General features: G+C 38.7%; 1 protein-coding gene across 1 annotated transcript in view; it reads left to right on the top strand.

Moving 5' to 3' along the window:
• Positions 1-26423, top strand: part of Sorcs3 (sortilin related VPS10 domain containing receptor 3) — a 645896-nt gene that overhangs the window by 603569 nt on the left and 15904 nt on the right. The window contains exons 18-22 of the mRNA XM_052760015.1: positions 3448-3619; positions 6587-6773; positions 13067-13200; positions 24241-24364; positions 25946-26058. Coding sequence (XP_052615975.1) covers positions 3448-3619; positions 6587-6773; positions 13067-13200; positions 24241-24364; positions 25946-26058 — 730 coding nt within the window. The remainder of the gene's footprint in view (positions 1-3447; positions 3620-6586; positions 6774-13066; positions 13201-24240; positions 24365-25945; positions 26059-26423) is intronic.

The raw sequence follows: 26423 nt of genomic DNA, 5'->3' as shown, positions 1-26423 counted from the left end.
GACATACTTCTCATGTTCTGATACATCTTATTGTTATCTGAGGTTCTGTGAGTCAGCTTCTGACTTGGGAGATCTAGAGGAAAGCTGATTTCTTCCTTTGCAATAATCTCCCAAAGGGTAGAGAGGATATGAGTGTTCGACTCCACTCTCAAAGAAGCAAAGACACTGAGCTCTCTGGACTTCATGCTCACCTCTGCAAGTGTTCTGTCTACCATCTTAATCAAGTTATTTAACTTCTTTTACTTTGACTCTGTGTGGTTGCAAAGTAGGTACAATCTAAAAATCTGCTGTCTACTAAGGAAGCATAAACATGATGGGATGGCTGTGTTGAGTAGAAATACTCTAAAACCATGACATTTGGGGAAAATATTTGATTCTAGGGGACTCATTCCTAGATGCCGTTCTGGGCATTTCAGTCCCTTAATGTAGTGGTTTTGTAGGAATATGTTTTTAAAGATTTAAGTCTTTCAATGCAAATTGAACATTTTCAACTTAAGGAGATGTCCTGTCAGAGAACAAGGAGGAGAACATAATGGTCACATGGAATCATCTGCAAAAGCCAGCTTCTAACCTTGGCATCCTTTAGAAATCATTAGAAACGATTTCTCTTAGGACATTTCATATGACCACAACAGAGTCTCTGTGTGGTCAAGGACAGAGCCAAGCGTGGTGACCTTTGAGTCTTTAATCCCAGTATCAACCATAGAGACTCTGTCTGCCATGTGATCAGATTAAGGATGTGGGCTACCACCACCTGACTTCTATTCTTGACTTACTAATGACCTCTGATCTCCAGACAAACTTTATTTATTAACATACAAATAAAATCACATTTCAGTATAATTAAAATAGCACAACAATCATGGGGCATATAGAGCTAGATCTAGTTTTAAGCAACATATGTATGCCAAAATAGCAGATAGTTAACTAAATAAGTCAGGGAGATGAAAAATCTATTTACTTCCTCCCTCAAAGAATTCTTATAGGACTAGAGAGACACCTCCAGTTTTCCTAAGTCTTACACATTATCACACTGTATTACACATTACCAACAGGGTTAACATGGTGGCCAGCTAACAAAGGAAGTGGTTGACATAAAGTTTGCCTATGACACAAGTAGCTCTAAGATGCTGATCTTGAGTAAAAACTAAATATCTTATAAGTAAAGATAACCCAGAAATATTAACTTACAATAGTTTGATTTAACTAAATCAGCAATGATCAAAAGGACTACAGTATAAGTCGTGTATATAATTGTAAATTTCTCGTCATGTTTAAAACAATTAGAGGTGAAAATGATTGTAACACTGTTTGATGTGATATATCATTTCAGTGTGCTATACTAACTACATTTCTACCCTTTGATAGCCATGTGTAGATAGCAGCTGCCATACTGGATCATAAAGATTCAGATATAGCTCAGTTGACAGTTGATAATGATGTATTGTAATTTCATTTGAGCCAAGAGCTATCTACAGCATTTGGTTTGCATCACTTGGTATCTCCAGAAGAAGGTGTAGATAGGGTGGGTGTCGCCAGAGGGTCCAGGCAGGACACAGGGAAACTTCCATCTACAGGTTGGGTGATTCAGACGTGGGGGTGTTAAGGAGCAAAAGTCAAATATGATGCAGGACCTGTATCATTAGTGTTTTGTGGCTTTGGGTCTTTTAGAATAAGACACCATGGATGGACTGATTATTCTTGATACAGAGGATGAAAGAAGACAAGACTTGATGACGGCAGTGGTGTTGGCAGTGGTTGTGGTGGGTGGTGGTGGTGATGATGGAAAGAGTGGTAGTAGTGTGACGTTTCTTTTGTGGTTTTCTTAGAACACCAATTTTAGAGATGATGACTAGATCATGGACTTCCTGGAAGTAATATCCCTGTGGCTGATCAGGTTGCAGGCAAGCTCTTGGGTCAGGGGTCAAGGCAATTGACATGACACCACTGTACATATGATGGTGCTACCATAGAAGTTGGCAGATTTTCCCCAGGCTAGCCCATTTTGTAAACTAATCTTACTGTAGCAAAGTTGAATAGGGGTTTCAGACCTGTGCTTCTAACGTGACATTTGTGTTGAGGAGGAAATAAGGATTTAGCAAATGGGGAAATGTATTATTAAATAGCCCAGGGGCTCCAGAGTAAAAGTTACCATTTTCATTTTTTTTTAATTTTTATTAGATGTCCTGTGGTGATATATTGTGTTCCCCAATATATTGTGCACCCTAATAAACTTATCTGGGGATCAGAGGACAAAGCCAGGCACTATATTAGATATAGAAGTCAGGCAGTGGTAACACATGCCATTAATCCTAGCATTCCAAAGGCAGAGATCCATCCAGATCTCTGTGAGTTCAAGGTCACACTGGAAACAGAGCCAGGTAGTGGTGGCACACACCTTTAATCCTAGTACTGGGAAGCACACACACCCTTAATCCCAAGAAGTGATAGCAGGAAGGAGAAAGTTATATAAGGCATGAGGACCAGGAACTAGAGGCTTGTAAGCTGTTCAACTAAAACCCCAGCACTCGGGAGGCAGAGCCAGGCGGATCTCTGTGAGTTCGAGGCCAGTCTGGGCTACCAAGTGAGTTCCAGGAAAGGCGCAAAGCTACACAGAGAAACCCTGTCTCGAAAAACCAAAAAAAAAAAAAAAAAAAAAAAAAAAAAAAACCCTTTTGGGTGAGGACTCAGAGGCTTTTGGGCTGAGGATTTCCTAGAAGGCTTTTAAGCAATTCGGCTGAGATCCCTTCAGGGTGAGGATTCAAGGCTTTCAGTCTGAGGAAACAGGATCAGCTGAGGAGTTGGCAAGATGAGGTTCACTGTGGCTTGTTCTGTCTCTCTGTTCTTTCAGCTTTAACCCCAATATCTGTGTCCAGGGTTTGTTGTTGTTATTAATAAAACTGTTTAGCAATTCGTTTTACATTGTCCCACTAATGACATCCTGGGATGGAGCAGAGATAGGGAAAAGCTGTCTGATTGTGGGGACTTAGAAGTTTCGTAATCTAACTGCTTCCTGGTACAAAGAAAGTTGGAGGTGGCCATGGGGAAATAGAATGGGCCTCTAGCTGACAGAGGTGCGCTTGCTTTTCCTGCTTCACCAGCCCTGTGCACGCCTCCTCTTGTTCTGTGTGGGAGCCAGCATTGATTTTTCTTGGCTGGTTTAGACACTGATCCGATCCCTGGTGCACTAGGTGGGATCAATAATAATGTTTAAGGAGCTAGCCTTCTTGAGATGGAGGGATAGCCGCTCCTGAGTATTGTTTGTCTTTGTGAATAGCTGTAGTTTTGGAGGCTTGGCTTTTAAGAGCAACTGTGAGAAGTTATTTTTGCTTGCTTCTTTTCTCTTACCCTCCCTTCCTAACACACACACACACACACACACACACACACACACACACACTACAAGCTGCAGCATTGTCAAAAGTGTCTTTTGTCCAATCTCTTTAGGTACCGGAGGATTGTGTCCAACAACTGCACAGATGGGTTAAGGGAGAAATACTCTGCTAAGACTCAGCTGTGTCCTGGAAAAGCTCCTCGGGGCCTCCACGTGGTTACCACTGATGGGCGCCTGGTGGCAGAGCAGGGTCAGAATGCAACCTTCATCATTCTAATGGAAGAGGTAGGTGACTACTTGGGTATCTGCTGTCAGAACCCACATGCTGACAATTCCTTGATCTCAGAAAAAGGGAAACAGAGATGTCATTTTTACCAGCTTTTATGCCAAGAGTGAGAGAAGAGGCAGGAAATAATACCTATTCAGAAACCCTCTCCATTCATCTGTAATAAAGACCCAGTTCAGAGTGCCTCTGGGATAGATTGCTTGCATGCTCACTCATTCACCCTCCTTCTTGCTTGCTCTCATTCTCCCTCCCTCCCTCCATCCATCCATCTTTCATCCTCTATGCTCAGAATTGAACTCAGGACCTTGGCTCTGAGCAATAGCCACAGCCCTTAGGTTTTTTGAGACAGTCTCATCTTGATTCTTTTGACATAGTGACTCACTGTGTAGCTCAGGCCAGACTTAAACTCACAGTGCAGCCTATGTTCATTCAAACTTGTCTTCTACATGCTTCTTCCTCCTGAGTACTGGGATTGTAGCTTGTGCCATTATGACCTATCTGGATATGTTCTTATCACTTTTAGGATATAACCTGTAAACTGTGAGGGGGAAAATGGAAATTCATATTATAGCTGTGGACTTTCAGAGCCTCTCTTGCTTTATTCTAATCCTTAGACTCACTAATTAGAAGAACCCGCAAGCCTTTAAAGAGCCTGAAACATGTGAATGAGAGGATGGGGAAGATGATTGAAATGGTTGTATACAGCACAGCATTGGCTGCTTCTACATCAGCTGCTGACTTCATTAGCTCATTGGTTTAATGTCTTTGGAAGTCCAGGCAGTAAAATCTGAGTGTATGCTGTCACTCCAGTCCACTTACCTGGTTCTTGCTCCCAGTGTGAGATGTTCCTTCTGCCCAAACCAGGGAGTTTCCTAGCACTCTTTGCTGGACTGATAGAGCTGGAAGGCTTGCCTGATTGACAATGCCCTCTAAATTTATATGCAAATTGCTTGGGGCTCTTGAGATCTTCGAAAGGGAGCAAAGCAAGCCAGGAGTTTTTTTTTTTTTTTTTTTTTTTTTCCTCACTAGTCTGAGCACTTCAGAGCCTTTAAAGTCCAAACCACACTTCGAAGGAAGGTGCAGGCTTCTTATCCTGGCCTGGCAGATGCCTCATCCTTCACTCACATTGATACTTGAATTAGAGGACTTGGAGATTCAGAGGAGGTCATTATCACAGTTCCACTAGAGAGTTTTCAGGACCAGAGCTATAAAAACTTTCTCAAATGGATGTGAAGAGCCACGATCTTATCCATTTCAATTGCCTCCAGTTCATTTCCACTTTAATTTACATTTATAAACTCAAGGGTAGTTGACATTGTATGAGGGTTAAGAGAGCACCCATCAGTATTTCATTCACATCTATGCTGCCATCGTGGGAGAGATGTAAAGTGAAATTATGACCAGTGCACAGGCTTTGGGCAGAGGTTTTGGCTTGTGTGTTAGTCAGAGGTTTGTTTCTAAGAAGAAGGATTTTTGCCTCACAGATTCAGAACATTCAGTTCATGGTCTCCAGTTGCCCCGTGTTCATCGTTGGTGAATATAGTGGAAGAGCTTCCACACTTATGATGAAAAGCAGAAGAGAGTGAAAGAGAGAGCGAGAGTGAGCAAGCAAGCATGAGTACAAGAGAGAGACAGACAGACAGGGAGAGACACACAGAGAGAAAGACAGAGGGACAGAGAGAGATTTAAGTCAAACTTCCTAAAGTTTTTAAAACATTGCCCAATGGCATCTCTCGCAGGAGACTAACCTCTAACATACAAGATTTTCTGGGGGACACTTCATATCCAAACCATGTCAGTTAATAATTCCAGAGTACAGTTCTCTCTTTATTACATCTTCCATCTCAGTATATAAACAGATTTTTTTTAACCATCTTCATTCTAGATCTATATTGTATGGTCTACATTATATGTTTACCCAAAGTGTTGATTCACTATGGGGTGTTTAGTAAGGATGGAATTCAACATTACCCTTGAGAGGCTAACAGTCAGCTTTGAGGTGATAATGCACTCACCTGAGACACTGGATATCATGTCAGAGGCAATATCCAAGGTGTGCTTGGACTTCCAAGAGGCCGAGACATCTGTGGGCTGAACACTTAGCAGAGGCCTTGGGAGAGAGAGTGGCGTAGGCAGGTTTCAGGAAACCCTAAGCAAGAAAACAAAAGTAATTTAGATAGCATGCAGGATTCATCTCTAGAGTGGAAATAATGATCTACCCTCTATTGTTATTTTAAAGATGGTATTTAATACATGTTAAGTGACTAGCATAGCTCTTAAATTAAATAACAGACATCCAAAAATAAGAATAATGAAAATTATGGCATTAAATTATGGTAATTAAAGGAATTGGTATAGGAAGTAGGCTATCTGGATTCAAAATTCGGTTCTTCCTGCTGTTAGCCGTGTGACTTTAATGTAGATGATATTTTACCCCCACTTTAAAGTGAGGACAGTAATACTTTCTTCTGCTAATACTTTCTATTACTAAAACATTACTTACTTTACTCTGAATGTTCATACACACATATGATCCCACAGAGAAATGGGCACAAAGTTCAAATAAAAACTTTCTACAACATAAAGTTGAGGGGACTAACTGCTTGGCTTGTTATGAAACTATGTAACAGTTCTAGCTATTTCTTTATTGCTAATATTATCATAACACAGAAGAAGAATTAAGCCATGTTTATGAGGGGTCTGGAGTACTTGGTCTTTCCATTTCAGAATAATGGATACCCTCTTCCTTACCACTATTGCCAGAGTCCTACCAAATCAAGCAGCCCCAAGGTTGGACATGCAGATTCTCAGCCCTTGCCCACAGCTTTTCATGAATATTAGCTTGTACTAAGGAGAGAGCACTGTAGGTTCTCAGGGTTGAAGTGTTGAAGTTTGAGAATTAGTATCAGATAAAAGTCAAACAGAATCTTGTGAAGGGAACCAGACCAATTCCTGTTTCCTTGCAGGGTGACCTCCAAAGGACAAACATCCAGCTTGACTTTGGGGATGGGATTGCTGTGTCCTATGCCAATTTCAGCCCCATTGAGGATGGCATCAAGCATGTGTACAAGAGTGCGGGGATCTTCCAGGTGACAGCCTATGCAGAGAACAGCCTTGGCTCTGATACAGCTGTCCTCTTCCTGCACGTGGTTTGTAAGTAGCAATGAGTAGCCCTCGACTCCCCCTTTTCCCAGTGGGCAACTCCATCTGTCAAGATTTCACTTTTTTTTGTTTTGTTTTTGTTTTGTTTTTTCAAGACAGGGTTTCTCCGTGTAGTTTTGGTGCCTGTCCTGGTTCTTGCTCTGTAGACCAGGCTGACCTCAAACTCACAGGCGTCCTCCTGGCTCTGCCTCCCAAGTGCTGGGATTAAAGGTGTGCATTTTCACTTTCTAGAGTGTAGAGCTGAAGCTAGGTTTATTGTGGCTCCTAAAATCATCCAAGTCAAAGCACTGGGATGCACATTCAATTATAATTTAATTTCATGATGCTGAAATAGATTGCATATTTTAAATGTATAGGTAATGGGGTGATACATTGTGTCTCCCAACATATTGTGCATTCTAGTAAACTTATCTGGGGTCAGAGGACAGAACAGCCACCAGATAGATGTGGAGGACAGAAAATAGTGGCACACACACCTTTAATCCTAGCATTCTGGAGGCAGAGATCCATCCGGATCTCTGTGAGTTCAAAGCCACACTGGAAACAGCCAGGCATGGTGACACACACCTTTAATCCTAGGAAGTGATGGCAGGAAGCAGAAAGGTATATAAGGCATGAGAACCAGGAACTAGAACCTGGTTAAGCTTTTAGGCTTTTGAGCAGCAGTTTAGCTGAGATCCATTTGAATGAGGACTCAGAGGCTTCCATTTTGAGGAAACGAGATCAGCTGAGGAATTGGGGAGGTGAGGTTAGCTGTGGCTGGTTCTGTTTCTCTGATCTTTCAGCATTCACTTCAATACCTGGCCCCAGGTTTGTTTTTATGAATAAGACCCTTTAAGATTCATGCTACAAGGTAACATTACCAAGGTTCTTTACTTTGTAACACCATTCTGATAGGTTGGTGCACATAAATGTGTACATGCATAATCACATGTAGATAAAACATCTTTTCCCCTTTGCTTTAGAGATTCCTGAAAAGTAAATAAAAATGGAAGCCCATCTAGTTGATGGTCCTAGGTTCATTTTTCACACCATGGGTGAAAAACACATAAATCAAACTAAGTGTTTGGCTCTGTTCTAAGAGCCCAAGCAGGATTTAAAAAGCACGTGTTTCAATTGCCTTTAAGAATGGAATGTTTTAAAAGACTATTTTCGTACATCCAAGGTTATTTCATGTTCATTATATTATAAACACAATTTTGTGTTGTGCTGTGGTCGGCTTCAGTGACACTGGCTGCTGCTGGGTGGAAACAGCCACTAAGAAACTGGGATGTTTTGTTAGCACTGGATGCTTTTGTGTGTTATCTGTCCGGAAACTTGAATCATGTTAACTGAAACATAAATAATATTGTTTCTAGATTGTGGGCTAAGGGAATGTTGATGTGGGCAGCACTGATTTATCATGCCTCATCAGTAATATGTAGGGCTTTAAAGACTTCTCTGGCCTTTATTTTAGCAGAAGCCTTTTCCTTATCCATGAAGAAAGTATTCCAACATCCAAAGGATTCCTAAAACCACAAGTTGTATCAAACCCTGATTATACCATTTGTTTTCTAATGCTTATGTACAGATACTGCATATATATGTGTGTGTGTATATATACATACATACATAATACACACACACACACACACACATATATATATATATATATATATATATATATATATATATATATATCACGGATATACTGAATAAAAGTATGACATGTTATGTTTAGGACAGTCAGTCATAGCCACAGTACAACACTTAATCATGATACTCATAACAATATGCAGTTGAAGATTTAGGATTTTTTTGTTCATTTCTGGATTTTCCATTTAATAATTTCAGACTATAATTGGCTGTGGGTAACTGAAATTGTGCCAAGTGAAAATGGATAAGCAGGGACCACCATGTACTCCATAATGTCTTTCTAGTAATGTGTCACATAGAATGAAAATTACATATTTAAAAGAGTTTAAATGGATATGAAAAACTCATTCCTATTCATAACTCAGTGATTGTGTAAATTCTTGTATGTAAATAGCACATTCCTAAAGAACTCCTGGCAGACAGTGAGCTATTTTATCTTCTAGTGGAAAGAACAACAGTGGTATATAATAACAATGTATAGGAAATAACTCGGACTATAGATCAATTATGTCGCTACAGTGCCAATCTGTACTACATAACCTCTAGATTAATTCCAACTTCAAAATGGCTTAAGTCAAAGCACTGTTTGGCCTCACAGGGTTTGGGTACCAATAGAAATGAACTACACAGGAAATGCTTAACCATTCACTAAGTCATTCAGGAAATATTTATTGAGTTCTTAATGTAGGTGAGGGACTCTACCAGGCACTTAGAGAGTCATCAATGCAAGTATGATCCTACCCTTGTGTTATTCTCATCCTATTGAAGAAGAGCTATTTTTAAAAATGAGTCATAAATAGATACAGTGATGAAGATCCTTATATATCCAGTGCAGTGTCTCTCTTCCAGCAACATTGGATTAGGAGCCGTATGAGTTGTGTGCACCTTATTCATGGGCTCAAGTTTGAACTGTTTGAATCCTGATTGTAACCCTTTTGAATGCCTAATATAGTGCAACCTGTTTGGCCCTTACAAAATGTGAATTCCTCATCTTAACTCATAGATTATAAGGAAGCTCTGGGAATCACAGTGGATGGTGTATATGCTAGGGGCACCTGAGACCACTCCTAGGCATGGTAAGTCACTAGGAGGAAACAGAGAGGTTAGCACGTGATTTTATCCTTGGGCATTGTTTGTTCCAGAGAAGATATTCAAAGCAAGCTCAGCAAAGCAAAAGGTGTGATCTAGAGAAGGGGTCAGTCAGTAAAGTTTGCCTGCCAGGCAAACATTATGATCTGAGTGTGGATTCCCAGAACCTTATAATGCCTATGGTTGTGGTACACATCTGTACTCTTAGTACTGGGTGGTAGGGTCATGTGAAGACTGGTGGATCTATGAGACTTTTTGACAAATTTGCTTAATCACATCAATGAGTGCCAAGTTCAGGGAGCAATCCTGTCTCAAAGGCAGCGGGCGGGGAAGAACATCTCTGATGTCAAACTCTAGGTTTCATGCACATATGCACACCTAAAAGCATGTACATATGCACACACATACAAACACATATTAAACCACACACACACACACACACACACACACACACACACATGCACATGCACACACATGCACACACACACAAACAGTCACATATGGCATGCTGATTGCTTTAACAAGAAGTGATGATATGTAGGGGCCTTCTACCAGAGAAAATTAATAGAGACTTGGAGTCCAAAATTCATGATAGTCACAGAGTCCCTATCTGTCTGATATATGCCAAACCTCCAACTCTTAGGAGAAAGCAGATATGAATAAACTGTATTGTTTTCAAGGGAACCAATCTTCCCAGGTAACTATTGGTAAAGGTTACTCTCAAAGCCAAGTTCCTAGATACAGTCCAGGGCCAACCTTGCATAGAGATCTTTCTGAAGGAGGGAAATTTCAGGAGCATGTTAACATTTATCTATACAGTATGGAGCATGATGTTTCACACCTGGCTTGCCACATGATAAACATTACTGGTTGTTTCAGTAATTATTAGTACTTCCTCTTGCCTTTCTGCCTGATACTTCTGCTGCAATTAAAAAGAAGATAAAGGTACAGAAAGAAAAATAACTTTATATTCCTCTGTCCAAGGACTTATGCCACCCTTGTTACTGATGCAGCCAAGAGTGGGGCTTTGTCTGCAGTTGGAAATAGCAATATATCCTAACACACACACACACACACACACACACACACACACGAGAGAGAGAGAGAGAGAGAGAGAGAGAGAGAGAGAGAGAGAGAGAGAGAGAGAGAGAGAAGAGAAAAAAGAATATGCCAGGAACGGGCTTATACTGTTGGTTATGTGCACGAAAGAGGAAATGTTCCTTGAGACTTTTATTGTCCGCGTAATTCCCTCCAAATCAATCATGGCTGCATTTACCAGACAGTTAGTACAGTGGAAACTGCTCTTGGCCTCACCTTGGGCCATTAACTAACAAAAGAAGTTGTTAGCCACCCATAATAACCAATTTCGCACAAATTATTGGACTTTTATCAAAAGGGGAAAAACTGTGTGTCGGAAGGTTTTCTTTCCCAATCCATTCAGCTCTCTTCTTACTGTTCCATAATCTGTCCCCATATTCAAGTGAAGATCTGGCTCAGGATCTTCGCAATAAAATCTGCTCTAAGGTATTGTTTGTAGTAATTAATTTTGACCAAACATAATTGATCTGAAAGTGGAATAGACGGGACCATGTTAGTCAATTCACAGAAGCTCCACCCATTTCATGTCTGATATAATCTTAGGGACAGGGAAGTCATTTTGTTTTCTTGGGTGTCAGGGAGCCCTCCAAGACTTCCAAGTGTCAGAGATGGGGAGGGATTTCCAGGATTACAGTCATGTACAGTTTGGGTAAACTGTTAAATCCTAAGGTTCTCATGAGGAGCTTGGGAAGAGTCTTCATACCACTTGGGGAGTGGAGTGAAAATAGGAACAATGGCTTCTAGGGTGGAAGAGCCATCTTCCCAACATGGGAAGAATGGAAGAACTGGACCCAGGCATAAGGCTCTGCAGTGTTGATATATACCATCACAATTTTCCTCTCCCTCCTGGGCTAGCACCTTTCTTGTGTGCTATCTATCATTGACCAGAGGAACACAAAACACTGAGAGATTTTCTTTACTTTAACCACTGAATATGAGTAAATAAAATGTTGAAGAGAAGTTGCCAGTGTTTTCTCACACCTTGTTTTTTGTGGCTGACCTCAGGCAGACCATGTAAAAATAATTCAAATTTGCTCATTTAAATAATTAAAGTGTCAGCCAAGTGTGTACATGAAGTGCCAAGGTTGAAATTATGTGCTGGTAAAGAATCTTGAGGTGCCGTATGTCTGGAGTCAGGGCAGAGAGCTGTAGGCAGAAAGTATTTTCAAGCTATAGATGAATGAACACTTTTGATTTTTTTTCTTCATTTTATCTTTAAACTGACAGAAATCATATGTTAATCATGTACAGCATGTTTCTCAAACACACATAAATTGTGTGGTGGCTCCATTAGGCTAATTATCACAAACATTATATCCCCAAGTTACTTTTTTAATGGTAAGAACTCTTAAAATTTGTTTTTAAAGATTTTCCAAATGTAATACAGGTAATTAACTATGGTTTCCATCAGAGTACAATAGACTTCTAAAATGTATTTCATATCTTTGACCAACATCTCCCCCACCCACCTGTGTCATCCTCTGACAGCCAATATTTTCTGTTGCTTACTTTTGTGACCTCATAGATCCCACATGTTTGTGAGATTGTATGATACCCATCACTCGGTGCTTAGTTTAACTCTCCTAAAATAGTATCATCTGGGCCCATAGATGTTGTCACAAATGACAGGAAGAGAATATCTGATAAGTCTTAAAAACAGAATATTACAGATGTAAAATTAATATACAAATGATTCTCTGTTGGTATTTCTCTCTCCTCTCTTTTAGATTAAGTGAATAGTCTCATTTCCACCTAGGCTGTATTCATGGATATTCCTCTGCTGGATGGTGCAGCATAGAGCACAGTGCTGTTTATGGTTTCGGAGACAAGGGGAGGAGCTGCATTATTATCATTTGGGAACCTGACATTTGCTTCTCCTTCACAGGCAGCTGTGTTCCTCCCTCTCTATAAAGTGGCCGTGCACGCCTCTGAGTGGCACTCAGTTTGTCCTCCAGATGATGAGGCACAATGGCCAATTGTTAAACTGGACAGAAACCAATTAGCAACTGAGGATAATGGAGGAGCCTTCCATACAATTCACTGACTTCAAGTCACAAAATGGGCCAATTCTCAAAAATAAAACAGACTGCTGTTTATCATCCTATTTAATGGCTAAGTGTCTAGTAAACTAGCTTTGTCCTTGGACTGGAGGTTCATAAGTATTCAAGGTAGATGGGCTCACCAGATGTAAATTCATTTTATCTGTTACTCAAGAAATCAGAAACTTAATTTGAATTTCCTGTTACACCTTCTGCTACAATTAAAGAACACACACACACACACACACACACACACACACACACACACACACACACACATACCCCAGCATTTTAGGATTTGTGATCATTGTTTTTTTGTTTAGAGGTATGGGCATAAAGATAGAGATTAAAAGTCAAGGCTGTGGAAAAGTTGATGGATTGTTCTGGGAACATAAACACTGTCTTTCCCCCTTTTTCCTTTAGGTCCAGTGGAACACGTTCACCTTCGAGTTCCATTTGTCACCATAAGAAACAAGGATGTGAACATCAGTGCAGTTGTGTGGCCCAGTCAAATGGGGACCCTTACCTACTTCTGGTGGTTTGGCAATAGCACGAAGGTTTGGCCCTTTCTCCTCAGTTCAAAGTTAATCTAGATTCCTGTGCTCTAGTTTGTAAGTTATTTTGCAGGAACTGGATTGCAGCAATAACTGCTACACAGTGAAGCTAAGAACATAAGAACACACAGAATTGAACAAAATATGCTTCCTGGAGTCAGGTCTTTACCTTAGTAGAAAAACTTGAAGTAATTGTTAGAAAGAACTAGCCCTTTGAGAAATGGTACAAATTTGCAGACTCTTTTTCTTCTGTTTGAAATCTTTAAAGTGTCATTGACTCAATTTTGCTTTAATTCCTTTGCTTTAATTTCTACTGATATGCTGAGTAATAGCAAGGGCATTGCTTGGCATCTCTGAGATTGAGAGTTCACATGGGTCAAACATGAGCCAGATATCTATTTGTGAGGGCAGGAAATGAAATTGGATGACATGTAAAGAATCCTCATCAACACCTGCCAGGTGTTCTGCAAATACAAGTTGCTTTACGGACAGTGATGAGGTGACTGTGCCTTAGAGTAAGCAAGTACAAAGATCAATTGTTGGAACTTCTAAAATTGGTATACTCCCAGAAATTGCTGCTGATGATGCTGGTGCTGAGTATTGAGATTCTGCAAATTAGGCTGAATGATCATCGATTTCATTAATGTTCTTTATTGTTTTTTAAAAAGCAACATTAAATTTTTAAAAAAAAATAGCATGTTATTTATTTATTTATTTATTTATTCATTTGGGTGCATGCTGCAGTACATGTGTAGAGGTCAGAGGACAACTTGCAAGAGTCACTTCTCTCCTTCCACTTGTCATGTGGATTCCAGCAATTGAAATCTGTTGTCAGGCAGCAGGCACATACACCTGCTGAGCCGTCTCATGGATCTGAAATACAACTTTTAAAGCATTTCAGGTTTGTGGAAAATTTGAGAGGGGCGTGCAGAGATTTCTGTTTCCTGCTTCCACCAATGGACAGCCTTCCTCTTTATAAACATGGTGCATTTGATATAGTTGGTGAACTTTATAAGCAGATTGTTATCACCTAGAATATAAAGTTTATATCTAGGGGTCATTCTTTGGGTTTGAACAAATGTAAGGAACAAAAAATAGTTGCATTTCTCCACAATCATCTGTGATTTACTTATTCATCTCTCCCTCCTCTCAATATCTGCTATTAGATCTCTAGTTTTTCATTTGATAATATCATATAGTTAGACTCATTAGTATGTTCTGTTTACAAGTTGGAATGTTTTTCAGTTAGTAATATGTATTTAAATGTTTTCTATGTTGTTTCATGTCTTGATAGCCAATTTATTTTTCTAAAGATTTTTTTAAACTTACATATATAAATGTTTGCCTGGATGTGTACTATGTGTACTATGTATTTATCTGTGTGTACTATGTGAGTGCCTAGTAACCATAGAAACCAGAAGAGGGAATCAGAGTTCCCTGGAGCTGGGGTTAGAGATGGTTGTGAGCTGATGTGTGGGTACTAGGAATTTAAACTGGGTCCTTTGAAAGATCAGTATGTTTCCTTAGCCACTAAGCTATCTCTCTAGCCATTGCATCTTTGTGTTCACACCAGCAATGGAGAATAGCTTTCTTACTTCTTATCCTCCCCAGCATTTGATGGCATTATGTTCTGAACTTTGTCATTCTATCAGGAATATGGTGGTATCTCATTTGAATGTGCATTTCCCAGATGACATATTATGTGGAGAACATGCTCTATGCTTCCTGGCCAGCTTATGTTTTGTTTGATGGCATGTCTATTGTTCTAAAACCAAGATGCTTGCTTCATACTGTTTATTGTTTCTAAGATTTACTCACATATTTCACATAACAATTCTTACATCTTTTGCAGATATATCATCACTGCCTATTTCTCTTTGCATTCTCTTGACAATGTCTCTTTCAAAGCTTAGACACTGAAGTTTAATGACGTCTATCTCATCAGTCATGGAGTGCTTTGTGACTTTGATGTTTATCTACAATGCCACTGCTGTATATGAGACCATCCAAGTTTTATCTTACATAATATGCTAGGGTTTTTAAAACTTTGTGTTTTTCATTTAGGTTTGCAATCGATTTTAGTTCATCTCTGAGCAGTAAGGTCTGTGGCAGGGTTAATTTGCTTGGGTGTGCAGCTCTCCTAGTATTCCAATTGGATCGCTTAAAGCTTTGTCTTTGCTATGTTTTGTTACCCTTGCTTCTTTGGCAAAGGTCACATGTAACTGTCTATTCCTTCTCATTGATCTTTTCTCTTCCTTCACCTTCACCATGCTGTCTTGATTGTTGTTAAGCTTGTAGTAAGTCTGAAGCTGAGTACAGTTTCACATTAATATTGTATTGCCTTGCACAGGTCTTTTTCTTTTCCATACAAACTTACAATAAGTTTGTTGAGATCTAAAAGTTTACTTTTCAAAATATTTTATTGGGGATGTATCATCGATATGTCAACTTGGTAAGATCTAAAACTTTGACAGTAGTGAGTCTTCCTATCCATAGACATGGAATGTTTCTCTGTTCATTTACTTAGCCCTTGATTTCTTTCAACAGAATTTCATAGTCATATGCATATCTTGCAGATATCTTATTAGATTTATGGCTAAGTCTGACATTTCATTTTTAGTAGTGCTGATGCAAATGGCATTGATTTTAATTAAGATTTCACCTGTGCATTACTGGTATCTAATAGAATGATTGACTTATGTATATTCACTCTGAATCTTGAAACCTGACTGTATTGAACTAAGAGATCTCAAGAGTTTGTCTGTTGTTAATGCTGTTTTGAAATTTTTTTAAAAACATTTTATTTATTCTTTGGGGATTTCACATCATGCGTCCTGATCCTGTTCATCTCCCTATCCCTTCATATCCTTCCTCTGCCCTTTTACCTCCAACCTCCCTCATTCTTTTAGGGATCCTATGACCTAAAATTGTGGGCTTCCCAGTACACACACACACACACACACACACACACACACACACACACACACACACACACGTGCACACACGGTGGCCAGTTTGGGTTGGAGTTGAGATAGTATCTCTTTTCCCTTGACTGTTGGACTAAGATAAAACCCTTGCAAGTTAGACTTTAATTTATTAGTTTCTTCTAGGGACAGATATTTTTTAAAGCTACAGTATACTGATGTACTAGAAATTATCCCTTATCCCCTCTTGCTGAAAGAAGCACAAAGACACATTTCTCCAGTATTTATGGGAGACCCTGGCCAGCTCCTGTCTGTAAAATTTACAAAGCCATGAAGGCTCCTTATGACTCACTGGATCCTCGCTGCAGTTTTAACCATCTTACTCTTGTTTACCTTGAAAATCTATTATGTCCTTGGCGTTGCTTATCTTGGCAAAGACAAGACAGCAATTAAAAAAATAATACAAGCAATGTACCAAATTTGGAAGTGTTGAATACCAAGATGTAAAATAAATAACTATTCAGTTATTAGTTAGGAATGGTGAGGTGAATTCTACCTCTATCCTCACTCCTGAGAGGTAAGGCTGGGATGTGCCTCACTCTTAATCTAGTATAAGATAACAGCATGATACAGTAGAGAGTGCATGGGCCTGGGACTTAGAGTCATGTGTTAGGTTGCCAGAATGGCTGTCTTAGGTTATCGTGGATATTTGAACTTGGTCAAGTTGTTTGTCCTAAGATGTCATTCACTCACTCTCTCATCTTGCCTATTGTAAAAAAAAAAAAAAAAAAAAAAGTAAGCTAATACATATTTCAATGTCACATACTATATGGTCACCAACTGTATGCATTGTAATATATCACTGAATTAGATCTATTAGAAATGATGGTGAAAGATAGAAAAAGATTCATGGACCCAGGAGACTTTCAGTTTGTACTATTTCTGCCTAGCAGCTTTAATTTAACTTTGTATATATGGGTGACTAATGTTTTTGCATTTCTGGATTTTTTTTGAGAAGGGCAACAGATAGTCAGGTCTAAACTTGGTACAATAGAAAGTCTCTCACAGTGTACAACCAGCATCCCAAGTTGAAACACTTGATTAGTTGAAGAAACAGATCTCAGACTCAGGACCCCTAGATCCATGCAACACATGTCAACGCTCAGCACAAGAATGCTGCATTACTAGGAATGTTTATCCCCTAAGCATTACTGAGCAGTCATTTTTCTTTAAAAATCATGAGATATAAAAAGAAAAGAGGAATGAGAAAATCACTGGGGGAAAGTTTATTTTTTCCTTTGAGAATGTGAGAGTTTGGCTTCTATTTGGAGAATTATTTTCTGTTAATGGACATTTGCTTTATCATTTTTACTGAGAAACCACTGTATGTAATGAGGCAAATTCTTGGATTGGTCTCAACATAGAGATTTACTTGGCAGCCAACAGGAAACTAAAGATGCAAATGCAAAATGTTTTTGCAATAACTATTTTCTCTAGAGTGCTGATTCTAAAATATTAAGTGCCTAATAATGGTCTCTATGTATTTGATTTAAAAGTAATTAATGAATGGAAAAAAAGATTGAAAATTGAAAATTCTGGTTTTGATTTCCCTGATAATTACATACATTTCCCTGAGTTATTAAGTCTTTTTGTTTCAAGTTAGGGAACATCATGGATTATGTACTGAAATCTCTCTCACACATACAGATGTTATGACATATTATGAGATTTTTAAGTGCATACTGACAATATAGTTTTAACTTTTTAATTGATCACTAGAGGTATTCCCTTGGTTGAGAAATACCCATCCACAAGTTTAAGAATGGAGTACAATATACAAGCACCCAGGTCACAAAGGTTATTACCAGTTGATATTTGTTTCCAAAGAACAAAGCTAGCAATACCTGAAAGGCGAAAGTATAAAATAATTTCAGAAAATGACAAACTTGGGTTGAAATCCAGACAGATTTTTCTTTGTTCTAGTCCCTTGGTCAAAACATTTACTTTCATTGAGTTTCAGTTTTATTAACTGTCAAGTCCTAGTACTAACGGTAATAGCTACAATTGATTATTGCCATGAGCTTTAAGTAAAGAATACTCATGAATCACTTAGAACATAGCTAAGCATTTGGGAACATCAGACATTGTTATATACTGATGACATTTACATCTAGGGATAAAATCTGATAGGGTTCTACAGGTCATATAACTGTCTGAAAAAACAGTTACTTCCTACATTTGAAAGAGACACATTTTCACTGCTTTCTGATATCACCATGCTAGAAACACATTAATGGAGAAAGGGGCCACATTATACCATGATTTAGCAAATGATCACCACATTCGACTGGAAAAGGAATGAGTGTTTTTGAGTGTTTTGGTGAGTATGGTCAACTTTAGAGCTATTTGACTCCCTCTGACTAGCAAACTACTCTTTAAAATGAACTAATTCTAATTTATTTATTCCTAGCATTTGATTTATTTTCTGAATATTCATTATTTTTTTAATCATCAGAAACCCCATTTTATAGGAGACACTTAGGCTGATAACCTTGGAAGTTAGTTTAAGGTGTGTGTGTACCTACTACATGAAGTAGGAAAGTTCACTCAGGTAGTTAAATTAAATAAAAATATTGATACAAATAAACTGACCCTCTAACTTTGTAGCCAGTCCTTATTTTGATGCTGTTAATATCAGGGGCAAAAGGCATGTACAACATTATCCCTACCTTCAAAGAAATTGTGTTCCGTCTGAAAAGACAAGATGAAAACACATAAAATAATTGGTGTGGATGTGTGATGTACAGATAAATAGAAAATAATAAGCATTCCTGAGACTCAGCTGTTGGCTTACATACCTACAATACTATCAGCAGGGGACATGAAATTGTATCAGGCCCTCCATAGATCATTTTCAGAAGCTTTTTTTTCCTACTAGATGTGAGGAATACAAAGCAGGGTAAATTCCATTTGTCACCTTCAAGAAATATATTCTATTTGATAATATGAATTTAACATCCAGGAAAATGAATAGGAAGGGAAGGCAGTCAGAGCATACACATATAAGCCAAGTTGGGCATCCTAGGTATTGATGGATGCAAGCCTTGTGAGCCACAAAGAGTGTCACTTATGGAAATGGTCCTAAGCTGGCTTTGAAGGAGCAGCATATCTGAGGCAGAGAAAAGAAAAGATCAAGGTGTAAAAGTTAATCCTTGCAAGTGGCTGTGTCCTGTGTGAATCAAGTCAGCCAAATCAGAAAATTTATTTTGGGTAGACATTGGAAGAAAAAAATTTTAAAAGTGGAAGGATCAGATTTCTTAAAATATATTTTTAATTTTGTCATAAAAATCCATATTTAAGGTAAGATGATAAGAAATTAAATTAGACAGAGCTATCGTGAACACATGATGCTTCAACAGAAATATCCCCCCCTTGTCTCTCCCCCTCTCCGTGTGTGTGTGTGTGTGTGTGTGTGTGTGTGTGTGTGTGTGTGTGTGTGTGTGTGGTATTTGTGCATACATGTTAAATCATTTTCAACTATGAATTTTCACATCAATCCATAGTTATAACACAACTATAAATACTATTTTGCTTTATTTCTTTCTTGCTTTTGGCATATTTAAGTTATTTTTACATAGTTCTCAGCATGGCATGCCCACAATTATATATTCTACCTTTTTATTTCATATGATAAGCACTTTTCATACATTGCTGCATAATCTACTGAAGGTTTTAAGTGAGGCAAGAGTAATGATTTCATTGTTTGTTCAATTTGGCAGTGGAAGATTTGATCAAGGTGCACATTTTAAACTGTGTAGATTTTTATGATGTGCGACATTCTCATGACTCACTGTGTAGACTGCTGGTGTGGTGGAGCCTGTATCCAGAGATTTCCCTGCAGCTCCCTAGTCCATTAGTCAAGTGGAAATCTTATAACTAAATAGTTTCTCAGAGCTTTTATTATTTGTTGCCAGGCTCAGTTGGATAATTTGTGACCTGTCACATGTGAAGAACTCTTCACTATGAGGAATGCAACCCGAAGCCTAGGCAGGGCCTGAAGTATTATTCTAGGGGCCCCACTGCCAGCTGGCCCTGCAGCTAGGACAAAGCAGAGGCAGAAAAGTCAAGCGCCTGCCTGCTGGGTTTGTGGGTCTCCGAATAGCCAATTTGCTGGGATTAACAGAGGTCTGGCTTAATAAATGTGTCTGCATGCCTAATAGATTTGAGTAAATGAACCTTAAAATACTTTATTTAATTTAGCATTGGGCATTCTATATCAGTGGCCAATGAAGAACTTAAGGATCCTGTTGACTGTTCCAGCTTTGTGGGGAAGGTGAAATCAGCCATGTTGCCATAACTGCTGATGAAAAACAAAAGCAATTTGGAAAACAGAATTAGCTCCTGTATTTACCTAGCATTGATGCCTGTCTGTGGCCGGCCACCCAGAGACCAAGCATCCCCATCCATCAGCGTTTGTTTGCTGTGGCTCTGTGCCCTGACTGGCTGCTGTGATGGCTCCTATTCACCCACCTCTGATGATGTGTTCCCTTTGTCCTTCAGCCCTAAGCCCTCCCTTGGCTCTGGGACATTGGGAAGCAGCCAGAGGAAGACAAGATAAAATTTGCTAGGAAGGGAGGGAATGAGGTTCTCTCAGAGGAGATGCAGTTGATCAAAATCCCATAACCAGCTAATTCTTGGAAGAATCTTCTGGAGAAGGCAGAGGACCACAGGTCCCACTTGGAGCTGACAAAGATGACAAGGGAATGGTGAAGGTTTCCTGAAGAAGAAACTAGGGACAGAGGGGAAAGGCCTTGGTAGTGAGCAATGGAAAGACTGCTAAGGGGCCGGAAACTGGACAGAAGGACAATTTAAGGTATCTACCACCTGAGGGAATAGTTCAGAGTAGAGAAAAATAAACACATTTGTATTATCCCTTTTAAAAATCTTTTACCTAGTATTTTGTGGAAAAAATTTCAGATATACAATAAAATGGTCAGAATTTTACAAGGAACTGGATGTAGTTCCTTCCTAAACTTATGTGTACTGCACAAATTATGTTTATTACAGAAATATCACGCATCTATCTCTGCATTACTGTCTATACATCCGTTAATCTTGATTTTTAAAAATTTATTTTAAAGTAAATTCAAGATTATATGCTTTGTTCTAAATCATTAACCTTGCAATTCATTGTCTGTGGTTCACAGTTTCTTGAAAATTTTCTTCCTTGGGGAATATAAAATGTATCAACAATGGAATGTATGAATCTGCAGTATGTATTTACAGTTTGAAATGCATTCACTAGGGTAGCCTACCTGTGATAATGCCTTATCATTATCCTTCTCCAAGTTTCCTTTATGTTCTCAGCCAATTCCCATCCCAGAGTCCTCCTCATCACAGCTTAGATTTGCCTGCTACAGAATATCATAGGAATGTAATCACATAATACAAATTGGTCAGTTTCACCTCTTATGGTTTTGACAGTCACACATCAATATTTTTATAGGTACCTCTGTATATGCATGCATTAATATTCCTTTTTATCTGTTGTATGAATATCCTGTGGCTAATTTTTATATGCTCATTGGTGAATTTCTAGACTGTCTGCATTTTAAGCTATTGTGAAGAACTGCTATGAATGTCTTTAAGTGTACACATATATTTCCTTATAACTAAATTCTGGAGGCCACAGTTACAGATCATAAAATGTGAAATGGCAAATCACTTTGGAAAAAGTTCTCACAATTTCTAACAAACTAAACTTTCCCCCAAATGGTTGCAATGCTTTTATATTTCTACTAAAATAGTATGAGAGTTCCAGTTCACTTTGTATTTTCAACATTGTTTTGGCATTATTATCTGAAAACAACTTTTAACCATTATACTGCTACATTTTGATGTCTCATTTTGTTTCTTAAGATCTGGGAAGGCCAATGGCTCCTAAGACTTAATACAGTGAACAATACGTAAAACTGTTACCTCCAGCCATTTGTTAATCTCTTAGGTTAATCTCTGAGTGACTTCTCAGAGATAATCTAACTCCAAACTTTCATGTTTTAGCCATAAATCCTATATTTTATTTTTAACTGTCACATAATTAACTGCAGAAAATAAGTATAGTTGTTTCTGTACCAAATAATAAACACATGCCATTGTTTTGTAGACCGCAGAAGAGATTTCTCTAGAAGTTCATAAACACTGTGCAGTTGGCTACTCTGAGATGCCAAGAGCCATAGTGTTAACCTTTTCTCTACACAGATAAAGAGGAGGCCCAGAACAGACATAGAATAGCCTAGGGTCATTCATTCAAATAGTGATGGAGTCAGAGTTTCAAGTCACTGTTCCTGTCATTCAAGAGGCAGCAACAGTATGGTGTACATATTCTCTCATTTCATGGTCATGACCTTCCGTCTTTTTGCAGATTGAATGACACTGCTATGCAGAGCCCCAGTTGACTTCAGTACACTTCTCAAAACAGGACATTAGGGCTGGAAAAAAATGACTCAGCAGTTAAGATTATTTGCTGCTCTTTCAGAAGACTGGGATTTAATTCTCAGCACCCACATGGTGGCATTCAATCATTTGTAACTCCAGTTCTGGGGAATTTGATACCCTCTTTTTGCCTCTGCAGGTACTACACACATGTCTTACACAGTACATGCAGGCAAAATATACATACATACATATAGAATAAAAATAAGCAAAATATTAAAGAAACAGAACTCTGAACATACATGGTATCATGGTGTGTATGACAGATTCATTTCTACCTTATCCTTTGTTCAACTCCAAAGGCACGTGAGTGATATTATAAAGCCATATGTATGATAAATAATGCCTACAGCTTAGAAGCTTTCTTTCATTGAGGGGAAATGGTATTTCTTTATATATTCCCTTCCTTTTTTATTCAATAAAGAGAGAAGAAAATATATCAGAAGCTTAGGGTAGGATCTCTGATTCTGTCCAACTACCACCAGCCTGATCATAAAGGAGTGCTATAGAATTTGAAATAGAAGAAATCAAATTAGTTCTTCAGAAGCCCTGTCAAATATGGTGAACATAAAAGGACTTCAGTCTTACAGAAAGAGCACTGTCTAAAAACTGCATCCCCGAGCCTTTGCATTTCTCTGTGTGCACATATCCAGCCAATTATGAGTACACTGTGAGGGTTGGCGTATACTTACCCCCTTAGAGAGCAGATCTGTGCATATTTCAACAAGCCACATTATCATTCTGTATCTTGTTGTCCCTATGTGTGGAGATGAGAGGAAGTCTGCTCATTTGTGCTTGAGGCATGTCTTCGTTATGTGCCTTAGCTCAGCCTCCAGCTGTTATCCCTCACCTTCCACAGCACAGGGATCATGAGAAGACATGGATAAGAAAACCACTGACTCTTCTATTTCAACATCTGCCTTCTCTTCTACAAGAACCTGCTTACATTCTATCTCTCTTTTTGTCCTTGATAAGTCCATATCTTTTTCTAAGTCAGGAGGAAGCAAAAAGAAAACTAAATCACAACCTATTATATATTCATGTTTGTATATTCCCAAACTAATAAAAGTGAGAAAAATGCTTTGCAAGGGAAAACATATAATTTAACAAAAAAATCAATTGTAGGGCCATTGCATTTTTTGGTGTGTTTTCTGTTGTAAGAATGACACTATGCTTAAGTCAGGTGATACTGAAGTAATAGGTTACTTCTTTGAAAGTCCCTGCAGCCCAATGAAGTATGGTGCAGAACCCAAGGGACACTGGATAATGAGAGGAAGTGATTCCTTGTTCCAAAAGCCATCAGATACAGGCCTTAAAAGCTGATTTTATTTCACTCAGGAGAAAGAACAAGGTGCTATGACAACTCAAGAGTGTCACTTAGTGTTCAGGTTTAAATTTTACGAATCTTAAATTGATTAATACCCTTGCTAGTTCCTGGAGAGATAACCACAGGTTGGGGAAACCAAATAAAATTGTTGTTATTTTTTTCCTTATTCTTTTTAAAATAAAGAACCCCTGAGAGCTGTCCTTCTATGAATGTGCATGGCATTCTGAGATTTACAAGAAGGAAAGGAAATCTGGTACCCTATGGAATTCTGAAGGGATATTGCTATTCTGTTTCTTGCAGCCCCTCATCACCTTGGACAGCAGCATCTCTTTCACATTCCTTGCAGAAGGAACCAACACCATCACTGTGCAGGTAGCTGCTGGGAATGCTCTCATCCAAGACACGAAGGAGATTGCAGTACATGGTAAGCTCTGAACATGGTCACGTGATATTCTCTTCTGCTCAGGCAGTTCCCTCTTCCTATGCTAGTGCCGAACATAAACTGATTTAGAATTTGCCAGCTTATAGGGAGATCATTGAAGTCCACAAATATAGACTTCTTTGGATGGAGGAGTAAAATTAAAAAAAAAAATAAGCAGATCACAGGTAAGCATCTGTTGCTCCTTGTGGAGATAGGCATCTTGTGGTACATCTAGATCATAATATGTTTGGAATATTTATTAGACATAGGCATTTATTATAGTTGAAGGAAAGGTAAAGTAGAAAGACCATAGAAGGAGCTAGATCTGATGATCTGTTAAGGTGTCTGCAATGTGTGTGCAGCACTTACTGTGTCAAATCGGAGAAGTGATCTACAAACTGAAGGAGTAGTGCTCCCCACCCTGTAGAACTGATATCTTGGATAATGAGATGACCTATACAGAGTAAATTTGGTTTTCATTTTTTGATTGTTGAAATTCCATCATCAGCAGCTGTGAAGGCTTTATAATGAGTCTAAAATCATTAGCTTATATAGCTATATATACATTATATATGTCATGAGAGTTGAAACAAAACTGCCTAGGAGAATAAAATGGAGTACAAGGAGGAGTTAGAACGGGGGTCCTATAGAGGGGTATGCACATCTATGAAAATGTCCTTATGAAGCTTAATACCATGCACTATAAAAGTACAGCAATAAAAGTGAATATAAGCTTAGATGAAGGCAGAGAAGATGGCACTCAGGGCTGCTTCTATGTTCTAGACCATGGAACATAGTTCTTAATTACTACATTTATTTTAAGTGAAATCAATGAGCCTATGCTTCTGCCCCTCCAGACCTCCCATAATTTCCCAGACAGCAGCTATCATTGTAGTTGTCTCGAAGTTATACAAATGCATGTGAGCCTCTGACCAAGACATATTTCTCCAGGCTTGCCCAAGTGAGTTATTTTCCTACTTCTATGCCTACTGGCCACCAGAGGCCCTTATTAGGATCTGAAGTAAATATTTTTATTAGAGTGTAAATGTTGCACTGAAAAATGGTGCATACCAGAAATACTGATTTTCATGAATTAGCACTAAGTGGATAAACATGTGTACTCACCAACCAGGTCAAGAAATCAAGCATTACCATATATTCCTAGAGACAAAATTTAACACACTTTCCTCACTTGTGAGGCTTTTTACAGAATAATCAACAATGGAACTGAGAGACAGCTAAGTGAAAAGCTTCCGTTCTAGCCATCCCTGATTGTTTTGCTTTGCTTTGGTTCTTAGACACACAGAAGGGAGTTCAGATCTCCTTCTGGGCTTCCCTGTTTGTGTCTTTCATTTCAGCCAATATTCTTTACAGGAGTTAGCAACATGAGGAAGATCACAAATCTACTCTTGGTGGGCAAATTCGCTTTTTTCAAAAGCCAAAGAGAAACTGAAAACAAGGAAAGATAGCCGAGTCCTTGTGAAAGAGAACTGGTTCCTAATGTACACAGTGATGGGCCCTTTGCCTGTCAAACCCTCTCATCTCACTCTACCAGCTTCACTTGCACATTCTGTCTTCTTGCAGAATACTTCCAGTCACAGCTCTTATCATTCTCTCCAAATCTCGATTACCACAATCCTGATATTCCTGAGTGGAGGCAAGACATTGGCAATGTTATAAAGCGAGCTCTGGTTAAGGTAAGTTGGCTATATCTTTGATTCTTTGGGGCAAAGAAAAAAACATGGATGGCAGGACAAGAATCGAAATTCTATTCTACAGACAGATAAGGATTATTTCTCCATATAGAGAAAGAAATAAAGAAAAGTCAGAACTGGGTAAGGAGGAGAAAAAGATGAGACATGAGAGAGGAAAACTGGGAATGGAATAAAAGCTAGTCTAGTGTTTGAAGATGGAAATTGGTTCAGTGTTTGACCCAAGTATTTCTGAGATAGGGTCTTGACATCCACAATGGAAAATGGATAACCATTTGATGAATCTCTACTAATTTTATGCATTTGTATACCATTTGCCTACGATTAGGCCCTTCTTAAATAGATCTTTA

The sequence above is a fragment of the Peromyscus californicus genome, unplaced genomic scaffold (genome assembly GCF_007827085.1).
Source record: "Peromyscus californicus insignis strain IS unplaced genomic scaffold, ASM782708v3 Scaffold_4__1_contigs__length_199733344, whole genome shotgun sequence".
In the NCBI taxonomy this organism is placed as follows: Eukaryota; Metazoa; Chordata; class Mammalia; order Rodentia; family Cricetidae; genus Peromyscus; species Peromyscus californicus.
Note: the sequence above shows the minus strand (reverse complement) of the source record. Positions and strands in the feature narration are given on the sequence as shown.